General features: G+C 47.3%; 2 protein-coding genes and 1 long non-coding RNA gene across 7 annotated transcripts in view; 1 reads left to right on the forward strand and 2 right to left on the reverse strand.

The window, feature by feature from the left end:
* Positions 1-1,169: 1,169 nt before the first annotated feature.
* On the reverse strand, positions 1,170-14,260 carry PIP4K2C (phosphatidylinositol-5-phosphate 4-kinase type 2 gamma). Of its 3 annotated transcripts, none has more exons than XM_036297710.1 (10): positions 14,000-14,260; positions 11,365-11,462; positions 10,594-10,690; positions 9,360-9,503; positions 5,239-5,385; positions 5,011-5,049; positions 4,354-4,467; positions 3,705-3,972; positions 3,436-3,539; positions 1,170-3,254 (listed from the first exon to the last, which is right to left on the reverse strand). In XM_036297710.1, the coding sequence occupies exons 1-10, from the start codon at positions 14,171-14,173 to the stop codon at positions 3,174-3,176; spliced, it is 1,266 nt and encodes a 421-aa protein (XP_036153603.1). In that variant the 5' UTR covers positions 14,174-14,260; the 3' UTR covers positions 1,170-3,173. The 3 variants fall into 3 exon arrangements, with proteins under 3 accessions (XP_036153603.1, XP_036153605.1, XP_036153604.1); XM_036297712.1 differs by lacking the exon at positions 14,000-14,260 and adding an exon at positions 13,412-13,530; XM_036297711.1 differs by lacking the exon at positions 14,000-14,260 and adding an exon at positions 13,305-13,415.
* On the forward strand, positions 13,656-19,998 carry LOC118650013. 3 transcript variants are annotated; one of them, XR_004965828.1, is made up of 4 exons: positions 13,656-13,856; positions 15,234-15,393; positions 17,193-17,221; positions 19,309-19,998. It is a non-coding gene; the product is annotated as an uncharacterized LOC118650013 (long non-coding RNA). The 3 variants fall into 3 exon arrangements; XR_004965829.1 differs by having other exon boundaries at positions 17,196-17,221; XR_004965830.1 differs by lacking the exon at positions 17,193-17,221.
* KIF5A (kinesin family member 5A) overlaps positions 19,381-21,152 on the reverse strand; it is a 31,955-nt gene continuing 30,183 nt past the window's right edge. Inside the window, exon 29 of the mRNA XM_036297709.1 lies at positions 19,381-20,990. The gene's annotated coding sequence lies outside the window, so the exon portion shown is untranslated. The remainder of the gene's footprint in view (positions 20,991-21,152) is intronic.

Raw genomic sequence — 21,152 nt, forward strand, 5'->3', positions numbered from 1 at the left:
AGGTTACATCCCCCGGAGCCGCCCCCTCCTTCCGCCCCTGCGGCCGCCGGGGTGCGGGCCGTGGCGGGTGGGCGAGGGGTGCGGGGCTAGGGGGACGGGGAGCCGGCAGGTTGGGGTCCTACGCCGGAGGGCCTTTGAGGAGGAGTCACCGTGACGAGCACAGCGCTGGAGCTGAAATAACCGTAAACCCCGGATAACCGCTCGCCACCCCTCGTCCCGGCCTTTCCTAGGTCGCCGCCGGGCCCCCTGCCAGGCGGGGTCGGCGCCCCTGAGGGTTCTCTCCGGAGACACTGAGGCTGGCGCAGAACGGGAAGCCATCACGTTTGTTAAAACGCATTGGGGTGGGGGTGGGGGGCTCAAGTCTATGGTTCAAGTAGTTAAAAACTCTCAAAGGAAAAGAAAGCTCTGCTGTTTGGTTCCCACATCAGAGCCATCTCCGCCCCGGTCCAACGCCAGCTGCTTCCCTGGGGCCGCATCGGGCCAGGCTTTCCCACCGGCCAGACCTCCTCCCCGGAGGTGCGGTCTCCGGCCTGGCTACGGCTCCGTCCACCACCCCCTCCCTTCACGCCCCTTCTGGGCGGAGGGCTGGTCACTTTCTTCTTCACTTTCCCAGGACCCTGCTGTACTATTTCTGCCCTCCAGGCAGAGGACATCTTTCCCAAGAAGCCTGGGGGAAAACGGAGTTCCTTCTTTTAGCTCGTGGGCGGAGAGGCACCTTGACAGAGATAGGGGGTGTGACCAAGCCCAGAATCCGGGGGCACCCGGGTCACTTCTGTTCTTCCTAGCTCCTATAGCTTAACTTCCATAAAGTTGGAGAATGCACAATACAACTTAAAAAACTTGTTTTATTTATTGATTTTTAGAGGAAGAGAGAGAGAAACATGGATTTGTTGTTCCACTTATTTATGCATTATTAGTTGATTCTTGTATGTGCCCTGACCAGGATCGAATCTCAATCTTGGTGTACTGGGACGATGCTCTAACCAACTGAACTACCCAGCCAGGGCCACAATCCTCACAACCTCTTAAGTTCACAGCCATCTAAGTAGAAACCTACATCCTTACTTAGGGGCCCAACACCTTAAAGATCAGAATTCGTCATCTGGTCCCTGCAATCCTCAGCACAGGCTTCTTCAGAAAAGTAAAAAAGAAAAAAAAAGAGGCATTTCTGTGAAGGGATTTAGATTCCATAATTTAATTTCTATATAGTGACAGCCATGGGAGTAAATACATAAGATCTTTTGTATTAGTTAATAAAAAAGATGAAAATCAGAAGCAACAAATGGAAGACCATACTGCTCATGATACATCAGCTACATGGTCAGAAAACCCATTCCTAAAGAACAGCAGTTGCTGGTGCCATGGAGTCTTATTGCATTCACCAGGGGAACGGTAGGCTCTGGGCAGGAAGGTATCGCAAGTCCCAATCCTTAACTGGGACTCCTCTTGTTACTTCCTTTGGAGCCAAAGATGGAGGGAGAAGGGGGATTTTTTTGTTGTTTTTACTTTTATTCTTTTATTTTAGAGAAAGGGAAAGGGACAAAGAAACTATGATCAGTTGCCTTCCATATGCATCCTGACCAGGGATTGAACCCACAACCTGGGTATGTACCCTCACTGGGAATCAAACCCACAACCTTGTGGTGTATGGGATGACGCTTCAACCCACGGAGCCACATCAACCAGGGCAGGAATTCTTCTTTACGATCTCATGACTTCTTGAGACAGATCAGTTCAGCCAGATACAGAGCAAAGAATCTTTGCATCCCCACAGGCCAGTTGCTGGTATCCATCTTTATATTTTTTAAAAATGTAGAAGCCTCAAGGGGTATGGAGGATAGCAAGAAGAATGGCTGCCTTTGCCCCAAATGCATTGGAGGGTGGGGAGGACACTATCTGGGCTCATCAGGATCCTCTATATTCTGAGAATATCATGCATCCACACCACTATCTTTGGAGGGGGCTAGGTGATCGAGTTACAGCTCTGATTTCTCTATAGGAATAGAGAGTGAAGATGACTGGGAGACACAGTAGCAATAAGGTGGGGTAGAAGAGGACAGAATAACAAATCAACTGGAAAAGGGGTTTGAGAAGGAGTGGGGGGAGGAAGTATGCTAGGCACACACCTCCAGTGGGTAGAGGAGGTTCCTATACTTGAGACCTCCATTCTCTTGAAATGTCCAGGGTTGACCCAGGTAGAGACATTACCTTCTCCTGGGAATAAAACCTCAGGGATGGGGGGCATGAAGAAAAGAAATTTAACGTGGGGAATGAACCTTAGGCCCTTGGCCTATCATCCCAGCCTACAAAACTGTCACTCCTCCACTGAAGGGTTCCAGAGCCAGAAGAGGTGTGTGGTCTTGAGGAGGAGCAGAGCAGTCAACTCCTTCACCTAGCCTTGAACACTGTGGCCATCCATCTCTGGGCTCCTGTGTCCAGAAGTACAGAGGTGAGGACAGAAGTGGGGTGAGGGAAGATTGGAGAGAGTAGTCCATCCTTGACAGAGACTTTCTCCAGTTTTATGCATAATCAATCACAAGAGTCCTCTTAGTTCCCACCTCCATGAGGTGCCAGCCTGCTGACCACTCTCCACCCGACCTGTGTGTGTAAGATTAGCCATATCTCATCATGTGTGCATGCCTGCACCCACATCTGTAGTATCTTGAAAGTCTTTCATCTCAGGGCCTACCAGGAAGCAGGTATGCCCCAGTGAGTTCTATAAAGTTATCAGCAAAATTCAGTCACTTAGTGTTCATCCCACAGAACAAAGTGCATCCAGAGTAGTTGCTTGAGCCAGTTCCATCTGTCCAGTCAGGTCCTGAAGACAGCAAACAACCCCCTCCCGCCAGATTCTTCTACTTTTATAGAAACAACAGAACATTTTACAAAAATCAAGGCACTTGGGAGAGAATCAACAGTAACACTCTAATGAAGCAAGCAGACATGTTGAAGGGGAGAAAGAGAGGGAAGAAAACTGGACAAAGGGGAGAAAAGATGATGTACTTCTGAGGGCCAGGAAGAGCCTACTCAATAAGATGGAGTTATTTGGAAGGAAGGAGCCTGTAGCCTGAATTTAGCAGAGGAAGAGAAGTAGTGACCAGAATCCACAATTCCCCCAAGGCTCTCAGAACCCCACCACCTTGAACATAAAGTAGCAGTGACCACGAAATCTCTTAGGCAAAGATGTTGGTAATAAAATCCAGGAATCGCTTAGCATACTGCTCAGGATGGACGGTAGAGATCTCTGCCCCAGCCTACGAGAAGAGGTATGGAACATGGTGTCAGGCCATCCCGCCACTCATCCTCTATTCCACTCCCCACCCTTTCCATACCCAACACTTCATCCTTTTGTCAACCCACTGCTCTGGCACAAGAGACTCTCTCTTCCCAAGGAATAGTCAAGATAGGAAAGGAAAGGCCTCCGGGAGCCCTCACCCCATGCTTGACAGTTTTGGCTGCATGAGCTGCTTTCTTCTTGGCATCATACTGCGTCAGGATGTCAATGAGGCCCATGAAATACACCTCCTTCTGGGGGGCCCCTGGAGAGAGTAACCAACAATGAAGAGCAAGTATAGCCCCAATTCCCTTTCCCCAGGAACCAGTCAGGTCTTTGAAAAGCTAACCAGCCTCTCCATCCAGCACCCCAGTCTCTGTCCTACAAGGACTACCCTCCCCACCCTTAAAATTTCCAGGATCTCTCTTACCTTCAGCACTCCGGATGGCGTAGACATCAATGAAGGATTCAAACTCTCCAGGGCCCAGGGGCCGATGAGAAAGCATGTAGCTGCCAATACCCTCAGGGGAGGTGCCATAGGAGCCCACCAGAGCAGGAGGTCCAGTCAGGCCACAGTCCCCATCCCCCTCTGACTCCACCTCCCGCACAGGCCCCTCCTCCTCTGGTTCAGAGCCACGAATTATGTCATGTATGCCCAACAGAAGGCTGTAGTCCATGATCTTCAGCTGCACTAGGAACTGAGACCCCAATGACAAATCAGATACCCTGAAACTCCCTCCCCAATCCCAGGTACGACCCTTATACCTCCCACAACCCCTGAATTTCTGGGGCCCTCCTGGGAAAGGAAGTGTAAAAATTGAGGGTTGGTAGTATACCATTGGCCTTTAGTACCTAAATGTCCCGGTGTCTAAAATCATCCTTTTAGTTCATTCCAGCCACCCCTTCCATGCATCACTTCTAGGGGGTTTTCATGTCTCATACCCAACTCCCTAAATACAGAGAATCCAAAGAATAAAGGGAAGGGGGGGAGTTCCCTCATACTCTGAATGGAGAGACAACTACCCTGAGGGGAGCAAAAAAAGAAAACAAAGCCATTCCCAGAGCACCCCAATCATCACCTCCACATCTCTCTTTAGCTTCTCTAGAAAGATTTTCTTCTCCTCTTCACCAATATAAACTTTCTGGTTCTTGTTGAGAAAGTCCATATCCTTAAGGGTAGGCAATTCCTTAACCTGAGAATAGGTAAAGGGATATTTTGGGAATATATATCTCTTCCCCAAAGGTCTCAGAAAACCCTGCTCTACCCAGGGCTCTGTCTCTAACTCAGTGATCACGACATTAGGATGCTGACTTAGAGTCTGTTCTCACCTGCAATGTTTTTCCCAGACTCAGTCACTCCAGTTGTACCCCAAATCACATCCTACTACTTTCTCTTTATGGTTTTCATTTAAGGCCCTCCAACGACTTTTCTTTCTTCTTCTTAAGGAAAAATAGCTGCTTGAATAGGAGAGCCCAGAGTGGGAGGTGGAGGTTAAGCATTTTGCTCTTCAAGTCTGATATCCTCACCCATCCCCAAATCTTGCACAGGGAATAACCAATGACAAAGCAGCCATTCCAACTTTCCATTCCACACAATCCAGGGATTGGGACAAGTTTACATCTCTCTTCTTTTCATCGGTTTAAGATGAGAATCAATAGCTGGTAATCCCTTCCTCTTTATCCTAAGAGCCCTTTCACCTGCCTTCTCCCAGCCCTCACCCTAAAATTAGTATTACCTTTTCTTTATCGCTGGCTTCCCGGGACACTAAGGAGCCCTGTGGAGAGACCCAAAGACCAAGTTAGCAGAAGTGGCTAAAAGAACAGTCAAGATCCAGCTCCTAAGAAGAGTATTCAAACCCATAGCATTCTTTCCTTTAAAATAAATCATCTAGAAGCCTCCCTGGCCCTCCCCACTCTCAGGCCACCAGGAGCCTCCCCCTCCACCCTATCTATACTCTCTGTACCTTGAGGTCATACTTCCTGTGCACAGGAAGACGGTGGCTAAACATGTTGCGCATCACAAGCATGTAGCTGTCTTCATTGTCCACGCTAACTCGGTACATCCCCAGGAACTGGGGCAGCAGCGTGTTACCATGGCACTTCACAATGTACTGGGTAGAAGAGAGGAAGAAATGGGAAAAGATTGAGCAGCAGGTATACAATCAGTTTAGGGATGGGCATTCAAACACTATCATTCCAGACAGAGCAGAAAACTTCAAATAGAGAGGTTACAAGGTCAAAAGTGGTGGGAGCTTTCTAAAGATGCCCCTGGTCATCTGTGAAGTTTCTGAATACTCATCTCCTCAGGTTAGTCATTTGCATAACTAGACATTATACAAATTATTAACTTTAAAGTACCTTCAATTTTAAAGTACCTTCTCTTATTTCATATTTATCATTCTTTCAGATGGGGAATGTGGGTGTTACCCTTATATTAGACCTTCTTTATATGCAAATGGTCAAAGAATTAGAAATTACATCTGTTTATCAACAAATTGATTTTATCCAAATCAATGTTTCTTGGTGGGCTAGATTCCCCTAGTAAAAATGTTTGCTTGATGGCCTATCATTTGGATTCTTAAAAAATTATTCCTCTTTCACCCTGGCTGGTGTGCTCAATTGATTTGAGTGTAATCCCATGCACCAAAGGATTGCAGGTTCACCTCCTGGTCAGGGCACATACCCAAGTTGCGGGTTTGATCCTCAGTCAGGGCACATACGGGAGGCAACTGATTGATGTTTCTCTCTTACATCAATTTTGTCTCTCTCTTCCCCCTTCTCCTTCCCCTCTTCCTAAAATCAATTTTAAAATATTATTCCTCTCCTATATATTTTTTTATTGATTTCAGAGAGGAACAGGGAGAGGGAGGGAGGGAGAGAGAGAGAGAGAAACATCAATGAAGAGAAAGAATCATTGATTGGCTGCCTCCTGCATCCCCCACACTGGGGATCGAGCCCGCAACCCGGGCACATGCTCTGATTGGGAATCGAACAATAACCTCCTGGTTCATAGGTCAATGCTCAACCATTGAGCCACACCGGTCAGGCAAAAATTATTCCTCTTTCAATGCTTCTCTCTCTCAGTATTACTACCTATTTCTCTTCATAGCCAACCTCTCAGAGAAGTAGTCAGTAATCAATCCACTTCCTATCTCTCATTCATACCTCAAACCAGTGAAGTCAGATGTATACCCTCATTTCTCCTCTGAAATCACTCTACTCCTCCTTCTTCCAAATACCTGTTGCCAAATTCAATGAATATCTAGTAACTATCTTGTATCAACTGAATGGCACTTTATACTACTGACCAGTCTCTCCTTAAAACTCTTCACCCTCAGTTCCTATTAGACTACTCTTCTGATTCCCCTTCTCTCTGTCCTCAAATCCTGTATGAAATGAAGTGGGGCATAATGACAAGTGTTCATTGATCCTTAGTCTTCTTTAAAGGATCTTTTCTCTAGTTGCTCCTTAAGGTTCTGTCCTCAACTTTCTTTTCATTTCACTCCACACTTCATTTCAATAATCTTATCTATACTCATGGCTTTAATTACCACCTCTTCACCTATAACTCTCAAATCTAGACTTCTACTCTAATCCTCTTTCTTGGACTCCATTTCCCAAACACTTAATGGACAGTGATATCTGGATCAACTGCAGAAACCCCGAACTCAACATGTCTAAATCAGAACTGTCTTCCTCCAAAAACCTGTTTCTTTTTTCTGCTTCCAAGTGTTAGTGAATGAGCTTCCTGTCCCCCCTAACGGGGAATTCAGAGGTGCTTTTGCCTTAATTCCCACAACTCTACCTTTCCATCTCCATTGCCATTGTTCCTCCAGGCCCTTGTCATGTCTCATCTAGACAATTATAATTACATCCTAACTGGTATCTCCATTCCTAATAGTCCTCCCTCCAATTCATTCTCTAAAATGCTGTCACATGGATATTTCTAAGTAACATACATATCACTCTCCTGCAAACCACCTTCAAGATCAAGTCCAAACTCTGTTGTCTATAAAACCCTTCACAATCTGGGTTCTGCCTAACTATTTTTCCACAATACCATATCCCAACCACATTGAATTTCTTGCAGTTCCGTAACCCTAAACTCTCTCATGCTTCTGTGCCTTTACAAGTGCTGTTTTCCTTTGCCTATCACATTGCCCAATGGTTAGTCCCTACCAGTCTTTCAAGAATCAACTACTGTGATACCCCCTCTAAAAAAAAAAAAAGTCTCGAGATGGCCCCTGTGAGGCTGAGACAGCCCCTGAGAGGTTGAAACGGCCCCTGAGGTTGAAACGGCCCCTGTGAGGTTGAGACGGCCCTGTGAGGCTGAGACGGCCCCTGTGAGGTTGAAATGGCCCCTGTGAGGCTGAGACGGCCCCTGAGAGGTTGAAACGGCCCCTGTGAGGTTGAAATGGCCCCTGCGAGGCTTCACCAGCCCCTGCGAGGCTGAGATGGCCCCTGCGAGGCTGAGACGGCCCCTGCGAGGCTGCACCAGCCCCTGCGAGGCTGTACCGGCCCCTGGGAAGCCGAGAAAGATACCACATGATCTCACCCATTTATGGATAATAAAGACCATTATAAACTGAAAAAAAAATTTAAAAAAATTTAAAAAAAGTCTCTTTGAGCCTCCCAAGTATATTTCCTTCTGCCAGTGAGCTGGGATGCTCTTCCTCTGCACCTCCCAGAGCATTCTGTACCTACCTCTACTATTGTACACATTTTGCTGCATGCTAATGCTAACTTACTGGACTCTGCCAATAGATTAAGAGATCCTCAAAGGCCATGACCATTTCATTCACCTCTTTCTCCACAGCCCAACACAGGGTCTAGCAATGAAAAACATTCAATATTTGTTGGATAAAACAAATTTTCCTTTTAGAGTTTTTCATTTATTCCTTGTTCATTGGTTTTAGTGAGATTTTTTTTCTTCATTAGAAAGACATTCAGGCAGTGTGTTTTTTCTTTCATTATTATTATCTTTTTATTTTTAATAAAAAAATGTTTAATCATCAACCAAGGATGTTTTTCTTGCTTTTTATTATTGATTGATTGATTGATTCATTTATTCATTTTTTACAGAGAGGAAGGGAGAGAGATAGAGAGTTAGAAACATCAATCAGCTGCCTCCTACACACCCGCTACTGGGGATGTGCCTGAAACCAAGGTACATGCCCTTGACTGGAATCGAACCTGGGACCCTTCAGTCCGTAGGCCGATGTTCTATCCACTGAGCCAAACCAGTCAGGGCTTATTGCTTTTGAGAGAGAGAGTAAAGGAGAGAGAGAAACATCGATGGGCCACCTCCCATATACTTCCCGACCAGGGATCGAACCCACAACCCTTTGGTGCACAGGACAACACTCCAACTGACTGAGTCACTGGGCTGGGGCCAGGCAGTGTTGTTATCACCAAAATATTCCACAAACTCCACATGCCAGGTTAAGCTAATCAGCCACAATAGCTCCCTAATCCTTTTAAGGACTGGATATGATCATGGCTTCTACTTTCCAGTTTATCCCAATTGTGTACTTATCCTGGTTTTCTCCCCAAACTGCATTTATTCCAGATAGTATATTTGGTGCTAAAACTTCACCCAATTATGTCTATAGTTTAGACTTTGATATACACGTGCACTTTATGTATCAATCCATAGTGGTTTTAGATCGTAAGTACCAAATGAGAAGGAACATGGTCTAAATTCTTCTATTTAAACAAACACAAATAGCTAACACAATAGCTTCTATTGTGTTCTATTTAAACAAACACAAACACAATAGCTTCCCCAGTTGTTACAGAGGCTCTTTTTTTTTTAATTTTAAGTTTTTAAAAAACATATAAAAAAATAAAAATAAAAGAAACCCACACCTGAAACTTATATGTTCATGTTGACCAATGTCACCCCAATCAATTTAATAAATTAAAAAAATTTTTTTTTTCAATTACAGAAACAAAAAAACATGGTGTCGAGTACTTCTTGGGGAGCAGAATAGGTTGTAAAGGAGGAAAAGGGATAGGAAGTTTCCCTGTGTGCTCTGGCAGCTAAGCTATGATTAAAGAGAGGAGGGAAAAAATAAGGCCTCACCTGGTGGTAGTTGGAGAGGTTGCTATGCATGTCAGCGATGTCCTCACTGGATACTTCTTTGATGACCAGAGTCCGATCATAGGAGATAAGGAAGCGACCATCACTGCCTTCACTTTCACTTGGGGGACTTCGGGTAAGAGATACCTGTTAGAGACACACAATAAGCCAGAGACTCTTTTCTTCCCCTTTTATATGGAGATGCAAGTCATAGGATAATGCTCAACTAAATATGTCTGAAAGTAGATAAAACCCTGGCATAACAGGTTGAGCAGGGTTTCTTAATCTGGTGTCTATATAGGGACTAAAAGTGGTGCAAAAAACTTTTTTTTAATCCTCAGCTGAGGACATGCTTTTTTGGGGGGGAGAGAGAGGGAGAGGGAGAGAGATAGAAAGAAACATCAATGTGAGAGTGAAATATCAATCAGTTGCCCACTGCATGCACCCGAACCAGGGATCAAACTTGCAACCTGGGTACGTGCCCTAACCAGGAATCAAACCCTCAACCTTTTGGTATACAGGATGACACTCCAACCAACTGAGCCACACCAGCCAGGGCCAAAAAAAATTTGTTGTTGTTAATCCTCACCTAAGGATATTTTTTCATTGACTTTTTAAAAAAATATGTATTTTATTGATTTTTTACAGAGAGGAAGGGAGAGGGATAGAGAGTTAGAAACATCGATGAGAGAGAAACATCAATCAGCTGCCTCTTGCATACCCCCGACTGGGGATGTGCCCAAAACCAAGGTACATGCCCTTGGCCGAATCAAACCTGGGACCCTTGAGTCCGCAGGCCGACGCTCTATCCACTGAGCCAAACCAGTCAGGGCTCCATTGATTTTTTTAGAGAGAGTGGAAGGGAAGGAGAAAGAGAAAGAAACATCAATGTTAGGGAGACACATTGATTGCTTGCCTCATAGGCCCTGCGTGGGGCCGGGAACCGAGCCTGCAAATGAGGCACTGTGCCCTTGACCAGAATCAAACCTGAGACCCTTCAATTCTTCAGTCCGAGGGCTCTATCTACTGAGCCAAACCAACCAGGGCTGAAATTTTTAATGTATCTACATTTCCCCCCCTCAAGGTTCATAGTTTCAGCAGATTTTTAAAGATGTCTGTGACAACAAGGTAAAGAATCATACTTGCTAAGGCTCTCATTTCTCCAAACATGGCTGTCACAAGGCTTCCCCAGTTGTTAAGGAGAAAGGACCAACCTCAGCCCATAATAAACTCTCACCAAGTAATCCTGGTCATCAATGCCAAATCGATCACGGAGGTTCCTGAAGACCTGGGGACAATACTCCTTGAACTTGAAGTGACTGGGCAGATTTTCCCTGAAAAGGGGGTTTTCAAGGTTAAAAAAAATCCAAAGTAACAATATTACCTTACATTTATGGAGGGCTTGACAGTTTACAAAGCACCTTCCCATATATTACTTTATTTGATTCTCATAAAACCCTTGTGAGGTCCTTTAAAGGTATATTATCCCTATTTGATAGAAGGGGAGGCTATGGTTCAGGATAGTTGGGCGACCTGCTTAAGTCACCTGACTAGTAAATGACTTAAGTAGAATTAGGTTCTACTGCCCATCCAAACAGCAGCATTTCCCAAATCTCCACTAAGTAAGAGACATCCTAAAACTGGCAATACATGCCACTTTTTAGAATGGCATCTTCTGATACTAGGAGGGTTTAAAGAGATTTTTTTTTTCAGGGAGTCCCTATCAGAAACTAATGGTAATGGCATCCAAATGAATTTACTCTATGGAATTGCTAGGCAGGAGACGAGATAAACTAGTACATACATATAAGGGTGTAGGGGACACTGAAAATTATTTTCATGGTTTCTTTGCACAATACTGAATTTGTGCACTGGGAAGGAGGTTAGACAATACAACTTGTAAGTTGCCTTCTAAATCTAAAACCTTCAACCCATTAAATCTTAATTCTTAAATTATTTATTCTTTTCTACAAAGACTGATGTGAGAAGGGTGGGAATTCCCACATACCTGTGGAAAAGGTGATTGTTAACCTTGATCTTGGAGCTGGCCTTAAAGTCATCTGGCAGCAGCATCACAGGGGGAGGCACCTGGCTGAGCTCATTGATCTGATAAGCCAAAACAAGAATGGGGAGTGAGTGAGTAGGGGTGTAGAGAACTACTCATACACTGTGTCTGGGCAAGAATCAGAAAAGGGCAACTGAGCAAGTGTCAGAAAAGGGCAACTCAAACCTCATTCTTTTAAAAAACACGGCTCATGCATTCATTTGACCGAGGTGAGAGAGACTGTCTCTGAGCTCTTCTGCTGCCCAACAAGGACTGCAGGGAGCAACCCTCACACAGAGCCCCTCACACTCCCACCCCCGAGGAACTTCATGCTCACAACAGTCATTTTATATCAGGCAAACCCTGTAAGCAACTCAGGACTATTTTTAAAGCTTGAGAAATTCTAGAGAGAAAAAAATTTATCCTCAGCAGACCCAAGACAAACAGTTCCATGCTCCATTAAAAACAAAATAAAAGGCATTTTTAAAAGTACACAAGAGAGTTAATGGGACTCTGAGGGGTCAACAGCAGCAAGAACAAAGATGTCCATAGCCTTCAGGAGGCATCGCCTTACAAAGAGGACCAGTCCTTCCAGACCACTCTGACCCAGTTCTCTGCAGGAGGTCCCACCTGCCTAGGTGTAAAGTAAAAGAAGAGCAGCTGATTTAAGAGGGAAAGTCAAGCCAACCCACAACCAAAGGATGGATACATCACATGCTTCCTCAGCCTCCAGAATCGGCAGTCTGCTGATTCAGGGTGGAAAGGGGGTTCCTGAGAAGATGTGCCTTCTCCCCAGTGTTGCCACGGAGTCTTTCACCCACTTGTAACAGTGCACTTATCATGTGCCTAATCGCTAGTTTATGTAAATTCCCCGTCTAGATTGTGAGCTCTTCCAGCACTAGGACCAGTGCGAGGTGCCTGCATCTCTGAGCTGCCTAGCTAGCAAAATGTCTGGCACACGGTGGTCTCCCGGTGTTTATTAAATGAATAAAGGGGATGCCTTGCCTATCCTTACTTGAGCATCTGACAGAGGTTATGAAGTGCAGTCTAATCTAAATCCCATACACTGCCGTGAAACCCAAATCCTTTTATCCTTGGTAGAAAATGACAGATCACAGTCCTGCAGGGGGGAAAAAAAGCCACTTGAGATTCCCAGCCTAAAATTCAGCTATCGTACTTCATGTCCCCTCTGCCATCGGCTGTAATAACACAGGCTGAGTCATCGCTAAGACATATGTTCAAAGAATTTCTCCATCCCAAACACTTGAAGTAAATGTGCACTGGCTGAAAGGTAGCATGTTGAGACTAAAGTATATAGACCTAGAGAAGCTGAGGCAGGTCTCATGTGTAATTCCCTTAATTCTTAGTAAAAGAAAACCCTTCTTGTTAAGCTTCCCAAAGGGATGGATGAGTCACCTGGAAGGTACATATGAGAGGTGGCCCCACCTCCATCAGCCTTGCCCATACCAAGTGCCTTACACTGATAAGACATTACCACCCAGGCAGCTGGGAGCAGTCCACCCAGCCATGAATGCAAAAGGGAGCTGACCCCAGACAATATTTTAAGCCACAAACTAAGAATGTGACAAACTGTATTCTTCCTCAACCCCTTCCACCTCCACAGCCCTGCCATACTGTAACAATTCAAGGAAGCTGATATATAAAATACTGCCTGTCACACGCAAGGTCACTGCATCCCTCCCACTCCAGGTCTAAGGGAAGGGTGCCACGGCTATGATTCCTTCCCCTGAGGCATCCTCAGCAAAGGAGAAGCACTGGCCGCGCTGGCCTCCTCCCGGGTCCCAGGCACACCCTCTACAGCAGTTTCTAAAGTTCACCACCACGGTGTCCCCATGACCAGAGCTTCTCAGCCCGCTCTTTAGTCCAAGAGGACCCCCACTTACACCAAACACCATCACCCCAGCCAACAGTGGGAATGCAGTTCAGACCACAGGCTGAGTGAGCGCAACCACGAGGCTCAGGGAGGGGTAGCTTCTCTGAAATGCTGTACCTCGGAAGGGAAAGGAAAGGACAGCAGGATTAGAAGGTCCGGGAAGCCTGGAGCTTCCCGCAAAGCCAAGGTTCCAAAGTCAAGGACGCCAGCTGGAAAGTAAGGTGGAAAGGGAAGTGAACGATTCCCCCCCCCCCCCCCCCCCCCCCCCCCGGCCAATCCGGCTCCCCTCCCGGATCCAGCTCCCCTCCCTGCTCCCCTTCCACACCCTCTCGCGGAGACCTCGCCACCAGCCCAGGAGACCACGCCCCCTAAAGTCCTTCCGGCTGGAGCCGGGGCCGGCCGGTCTCCGCAGCCCGGGGCTGTGGCCGGACCCGGCAGGGAGGCCGGGAGCTGGAGTCCGGGCGGGGAAGGCGGAACTAGCGTGGATGAGTAAAGGGTGGCGAGGGAGACAAGTCTGCGGAGAAGGAAAAAGTCTAGAGTGAGAAGATACGGCTGGAGGCTGGTGAGCAGGGAACAGGGCAGCCCGGCGGGGAAAGTGGCAGCTCGAGGGGCACCGGAGACGGGAGCCCGGAGTCAGGGGCGCCCCGAGGCGTAGGAGCTTGAGGGGTTCGGACGGGGCTACCGGGGGCCGGGGCCGGGTCTCACCGAGTGGGCTACGCCCCACAGGAACACGCCCACCAGCGGGTCAGCCGCCCGGAACACCTTCACCTTCTGCTGCACGAAATGCTTCTTCTTGGTTTTGGAGGCGAAGCCGAAACCCTGGCCGGGGGCCGCTGTACTCGCCGGTACGGTGGCCGGCGGGGCCGAGGAGGACGCCATGGCCTCCCGCGTACCCGACCCAGGGGAACCCGGAGCCCGCCGCGATCGGGCTCCCGACCCCGGAAGCGGTGCTCACCTGAGCCGCCGTCACGTGACCGGAGGCGGGCGCGCGGGGCGGGGCGGGGCGGGGCTGGCTCCGCCCCCTGGCCCCGCGGGGGCCCCAGGCGCTGCGGTGGGTGGGCTCACCTGGCGCTGGGGCGGCGCGCGGAGGCCGTGTCCCCGGAGGCCGCGCGCGGCCCGCGGGCCCCTGGCAGGTCATCGAGGCCGCGGGGGTGCGGCCTGGGCCGCCTGTTCACTCCAGTCGGGAGCTTCTTTGCTGCAAAGTCGCCGCCTACTGGTTTTGCCCAGTTTCTAGGAGTCACCTCCCGGCTGAGGGTAACCCCGAAGCATTTAACGAAATAGAACCCTGAAATGATTTTAAGGTATTAAACGTGCCTGGTTTTAGAAGGGTCGCTCCGCCTCGTTCTGGAGGGTGCCTGGAGTGCTGCCCAAGTCTAGGCACGAGATGGTGAACTAAAACAGTAGCTGTTATGATGGAAGGAAGGGATGGCATCTGAAGGTCTAGTTTGATGTCCATTTGGAAAATTCTTAGTGATATGGGGGTTTGAGGGAAAGGGAGACAGAGAGAATGAATCCCAGGCTTCTGGCTGAGGTGACGAGAGATGGTGGCCACATGAAAAGGTGAAGTTTAGGCAAAAAGAGTTCAATTTGGAACATGGCCCACAGTTCAGCAGAATGGTCCGTGCTGGGGATACAGAGTTTATTGTTGTGGAATATGTGGGCATGGATGAGATCTCTCAGAGAGGGCAAGGAAAGAACCAAGGGCTGGACCTCGGCGTAAACCAGTACTTAAGAAGCCTGAGTTGGACCCATGCACCAGGAAGTCACCGGTTCAGTTCCCGGTCAGGGCACTTGCCCGGGTTTCAGGCTCCATGGCAGGGGTGGGAGGGGGTGGGGGGGTGAGGGGTGCAGGTGTTTCTATCTTTCCCTCTCCCTTCCTCTCCAAAAATTAAAAACAAACTAATATATATTTTAAAAGTTTTTTTTTTTTTTTTAAAAGAGAGAGACTTCTGGGAAAAGGCTGAGAAGGGGTGGCCAGAGAAGTAAAGGAGCCAGGAGAGCGAGCAGGGGCACAGAAGCCAAGAGAGTGGCGTGTCAAGGACTGAGTGAAGAGCACTGTCAAATGTTGCAGAGAGGTGAAGCAAGACAAGGATGGAGAAGTAAGTGCCAACTGTACTTGGTAACTAGTGACCTTTGGGGCAGTTGCACCAGAACAAGAGCCAGATCAAGGTGGTTTGAAGAATGAGTGGGAGGGGAGGAAGTGGGGGCAGAAGCCTGGGACTATTTTTTGAAATTTGGTTGTAAGAAAACAAGTAGGGAGTCTCTTACAGAGAACCACACAGTAAAGAGAGGGACTTTTAAGGGAGACCTTAGAACAGCGGTTCTCAACCTGTGGGTCGCGACCCCTTTGGCAGTCGAACGACCCTTTCACAGGGGTCGCCTAAGACCATCCTGCATATCAGATATTTACGTGACGATTCATAACAGTAGCAACATTACAGTTATGAAGTAGCAACGAAAATAATTTTATGTTTGGGTCACAACATGAGGAACTGTATTTAAAGGGCCAGAAGGTTGAGAACCACTGCCTTAGAAGGAGAAGGGAAGCCCTGGCTGGTAGAGCTCAGTTGGTTGGGCGTTGTCCCATGCACCAAAAGGTTGCTCCTTGAATTCCCTGTCAGGGCACATGCCTGGGTTCTGGGCTTGATCCCCAGTAGGGGGCATGCAGGAGGCAGCTGATGGATGCTCTCACATTGATATTTCTCTCTTCTCCCATCCTCTCTCTCTAAAAATCAATAAAAATATTTTGAAATAAAAACACAAAAAAAGAAAAACAAGAAGGGAAGAAATAATTGAGACAGAAGTTAACAAAGATGCAAATTGCCCAAGTCTGCATCACTTTTAGTTATCCTATTCTATATAATAAAAGCCTAATATGCTAAATGTCTGTTCGTTCAACCAGTCAGTATGACGTGCACTGACCACCAGAGGGCAGATGCTCTGACCGGTAGGTTAGCTTGCTGCTGGGGTCTGGGCAATCGGGACTGGGCAAGAGGGCCCGGACATGCCCTGGAGCCCTCCTGTGTTCCCTCCTGGGCCAGCCAATCTCCCACTGTCCCCCCCTGGCTGGCCCCCCTCCTCCCATTGCCCCTATTGGGACTGGGCGAGACAGGCCGGACACGCCCTGGTCCCTCCCTAGTGGGGCCCTCAGCCTGGCCTGTGCCCTCTCGCAATCCAGGACCCCTCGGGGGATGTTGGAGAGCCATTCGCCCGATCCCCGCAGGCCAGGCTGAGGGACTCCACAGGTGCACGAATCTGTGCACTGGGCCTCTAGTTTTATATATTAAGCTCTGAGTGTCTCAAGAATGAAAGATCTAGAAAGAACTTGCTTTAACCTAGAGAAGGGAGATTTATCACTTGTCAGAAGGGAGAGAGAAAGGAAAGGATCTGTGCAGATATATGTAAGTAAGAAGGTGTGTCTATGAGGGGGGGATGAAGAAGTTCATGTTCAATAACCTTAATTTTCCCCTTTTTTTAAAAAAATTTTTTTATTGATTTTTTAGAGAGGAGAGATAGAAACATCAAAGAGAAACATCAGCATAAATTGGCTGCCTTTTGCACACCCCCTACTGGGGATCTAGCCTGCAACCAGGGCATGTGCCCTGACCAGGAATCAAATCATGACCTCCTGGTTCATGGGTGGATGCTCAACCACTGAGCCACACCGGCCAAGCTAAAATTTCCCTTTAAGGCAGACAGAGTTGTTGCTAGTGAGAGGAAGGTGAGAAGGGGTCTTGAGGAGTAAGGGTTTAGACTAGTTGCCCTGGGGGTAGGAGAGGAAACTGTAAGGATAACGGAAGGGAGGTTAAGCAGCATGGAAGGTCCAGTTAGGTTTGCAGGCTGTTCGTTTTTAGCTGCCCCAGTGTTCTGATTGTGCAATTGTCTCCATTCATTTCAGCAGCTTTGAGGCATGAGTAGAGAAGACAGGTAAGGGCATGCTCTAAAATGGGGGTAAGGAGGGTGATTGTGGTAGATGGTCATGGGACAAAGAACTGAGCTGTTTGCAAAGGCAGGATAGAGACACACTGGAAAGGAACAGAATTGATGCTGGGACTGAGGAGATGGTCTGGGGTGGAAATGAGAACAGGATATAATTTTTTTTGTTAAAAATTACCAACAACTACCTGGCCAGTGTGGCTCAGTTGGTTGAGCATCGTCCCCTAGTCCCCTATACCAGGAGGTTGTTGGTTCGATTCCTGGTCAGAGCAAATCGATCCCCAGTATGGGGCTGTAGGAGGCAGCTGATCAGTGATGTTTCTCTCTCATTGATGTTTCTATCTCTTTCCCTCTCCCTCTCCCTTCCTCTCTCTGAAGTAAAAAAAAAAAAAAAAATTAAAAAATAACCAACAACCTAGAAAGATGACAATAGCGGAATGGTTGAATAAATTATAGGATAAATAGCGCTGGCCAATTTATGGTGGTTAGAGCACCAGCCCTAGCACCGAAGGGTCACAGGTTTGACTCCCAGACAAGGGCACATACCTGAGTTGCAGGTTCAATCCCCAGCCCTGGTCAGGGCATGTGTTGGAGGCAACCAATTGATGTGTCTTTCACATCTATGTTTTTCTCTCACTCTCTCCCCACCTTTCACTTTCTCTAAAAACCAATGAAAAAAATATCCTCAGGTGAGGATTGACAACAACAAAAAATTATAGGGTAAATATATGAAATTATCTATACTAATAATAGAGGAATATGCAAATTGTCCAGGACACCGTCACAGTATCAGTAACAACCAAACATCAGGCTGTGTGGGGTGACCAGGCCGCAGGGGGGTTAGTGAGGGACAACCAGATGACTAAACAGCAGGCTGTGTGGGGCGACCAGGCCAGTGGGGGGGCAGTTGGGGGCGATCAGGCTGGCAGGGGAGGGCAGTTGGGAGTGATCAGGCTGACAGGGGAGCAGTTAGGCGTCAATCAGGCTGGCGGGCGGGGGCGGGGGGCAGTTAGGGGCAATCAGGCAGGCAGGCAGGCAGGCAAGTGGTTAGGAGCCAGCAGTCCCAGTTTGTGAGAGGGATGTCCGATGTCCAACTGCTGATCGAACATCCCCCAAGGGGTCCCAGATTGGAGAGGGTGCAGGCTGGGCTGAGGGACACGCGCCGCCCCCCCCCCCCGCTGTGCACAAATTTCATGCACTAGGCTATCTGTGTCTCTCTCTCTCTCTCTCTCTCTCTCTCTCTCTCTCTCTCTCTCTCTATATATATATATATATATATATATATATATGAAGGTAAATCTATGTATATTGGCATGAAACAATTCCCAGGATATATTGTCAAGTGGGGGAAAAACACTCTGTGTGTAAATATATAGAAAAACATCTGGAAGGATATATACCACACTATCAAACGCCATAATATGCAAGGAAAGGAGAGACGGGAGGGAAAAGATTTACACCACCATACAGCCATCATTGAATTTATTTTATTTTAAAGGTATCTATGTACATCAAATAAATACACACTGGGGTTTGTGCATTTTGGTTTGTCTTCCACACTGGCATGCAACATTTGGCAGATGTGAGTGGGCAGGCCAGGGGCCCCTTGTGGTAACCCTGGCTCTCTGAAAGGGATGCAGTGAGTGTCGGGGGGAGGAGGAAGATGTAGAGTGAACCTTCTGGTGAAGGCTTTGTGTGTGTGTTGTTTCTGATTAATGTAAGTGAATTATATTTCTCTTACATCTTGCAAAAGAGAAGCCTGCTTCCTCTGTCACCTCCCTCTGTATCTGCCCTACACCTTCACATTTTCTTATGTGTTTTAAAAGAATCATTTGGTGGCAAGATTATATAAAACCCACTGGATTCTTAAATGCCCTCCCGGCAAATATTAGCACAAGTCACAGGTGCACAGGTATCTTCTTCCTCCCCAATTGGGTCTCGCAGAGAGGATAGCTCATCCACCCACCTTTTCCCTCTTTGCTGTGAGTTGCAAGCTTAGGACAGGGAAGTCAGATTGAACTCCATTCCTCAGAGCAGTGGTTTTCAAACTACTCTACAGAACTCCCAACGTTTCTTAGGACTGTTCAAGGACTCCTCAATGAGTGAAGCATTTACTACCAAACAAAGAAAATGCAAACTGCCCAGGTCTGTATCACTTTTAGTCATTTTTTATAGTAGGGTTCTATATAAGACTTCTTATGAAAAATGTTTGAATATCACTGCTTTGGATTTATTCCACTTCCCTCTGGCATTTCTCTCCTCCCCACTGCATTTCTCCTTAATTGCTAAAAGGGAGAAAGGTCCTCTTTCCTTGAAGGAGCCCTGGGCTAACACAGCCTGTACTTACTGACTTGCACTCACAATGAGCTTTCTTTCCTGACTTAGAAGCTAGGGGATGGTTGCCCTGCTGCTGGCGGATCCTGTTCTTCCATCCTCGATAAGACTGGATATCTGGGCATCAGACTTCCTTAATTTGGACTGGCTTGTGACCTCCATTCTCCATCCCTGCAGTTACCTGGAAAACCACCTTAGCACCATGTAGAAGGAAAAGACGTCTGAAACCAAAACAATAGTCCTATCCATTACATGGGGGTTGAGGGGCTTGGGGGAAGACACCCAGTTCCAGCCCTGGGGTTCCTCCACCTCTGGAAAATCTGACCTGCCCCTTTTTTAAAGTGCACTTACCAGATGGGGATATTATAGAAGGAACTCTTTGTTAAAAAAAAAAAAAAAAGTTTAAGTGTATATTGGGGAAAAGGCAGGCTCCAGCTTGAAAGAAAGGCATCGCAAGGTAGACATTTTGCCAATGAACTGGAAGCCCCAAACCAAAAGCTGGAGATGGGAAGAAATGCATCCCAATATGGGGCAGAGAAAGGAACCCAGCTCATCACCATGGCAAAAATACTCAGGAATTTCCCAGCCTGCTCACCCTCAACCCAAAGAAGCACTCATTTGACTATGCTTGCCTGCAAATATCATTGTGGACAGATGACCAACTATTTGACTGTCAGAAGCGTCTGCCTCCTCAACCTTTCAAAATATTTCAAAGCACTGTAGGTTCTGGTCAGGAACTCTGGGATCCAGAATATTAAAAGTTTTGAGGAAAAAGGGAAGCGGTCCCTTGAGCAATCTCTGTTCTTAATCATCCAGGAGAGAACAGGAAGAGGGAGGCAAAAGGCAGACCTCAAAGGGCAGAGGTGCGTACCTGGAATCCCTCGATTCGGGTGAAGGGTGTATGAAGAAAATTCTACATATAATTTAGTAGTCCTCTCACCTTACACCCCCCCCCCCCCATGCTATATGTGAAAGAGGAGGGAGGAAGAAGAGTCTATTTCTGTATCTTTTTATGATGTTAAGACATTCTTCTGCTTAAGGCTCTGTGTGTGTGTGTGTGTGTGTGTGTGTGTGTGTGAAGGGTCGCAGCCCTCTACCTCCCGTTTTACCTTTTATCATCTCCATGACTAACACCATACAGTGTGAGAGAAAGAAGAGACATTTGCCCTCCTCCCTATTCCCCCAAATGAGGAGGGTATACTATGTTTAGAAATTGCTAAATACATCATTAAATACTTAGAGAGTAAGACAGAAGAGAGACATAGTAGCAGCCTTAGATATATAGATACAGAGTACAAAGAGATACAGAGTAAGAGAAGACATCAAACATAGTATAGTCGAACAACAAGGGTTGGGGAGGGAGTTAGCATCAGAGACCACAGGTTTGCAGCATGCTGAGAGAAGAGGCCTCAGTCCCTCTTAGAAACTGGGGAGAAAGAGAAAGAGGTTGTGAGCAACCACCTGCAGCCCAGCCACCGAATAGGGACAGGGTGACATCTGTACAGACTTTGCTTTACAGTTCTGTCCCTTTAATACCAACAACCGGACACTGTCCTCCCAACCCTCTTCCTCCACCCCCGATTTTCCT

Source organism: Myotis myotis, unplaced genomic scaffold (assembly GCF_014108235.1).
Source record: "Myotis myotis isolate mMyoMyo1 unplaced genomic scaffold, mMyoMyo1.p scaffold_m19_p_3, whole genome shotgun sequence".
NCBI lineage: Eukaryota > Metazoa > Chordata > Mammalia > Chiroptera > Vespertilionidae > Myotis > Myotis myotis.

Excerpts from the sequence above, each read along its gene's own strand:
- PIP4K2C (XM_036297710.1), bottom strand. The coding sequence starts at position 14,173 with ATGGCGTCCTCCTCGGCCCCGCCGGCCACCGTACCGGCGAGTACAGCG. Across the intron at positions 5,050-5,238 it reads ACAGGAAGTATGACCTCAAG|GGCTCCTTAGTGTCCCGGGA; the intron begins GTACAGAGAGTA and ends GTCTCTCCACAG. Across the intron at positions 3,255-3,435 it reads CCAAAACTGTCAAGCATGGG|GCTGGGGCAGAGATCTCTAC; the intron begins GTGAGGGCTCCC and ends CTCTTCTCGTAG.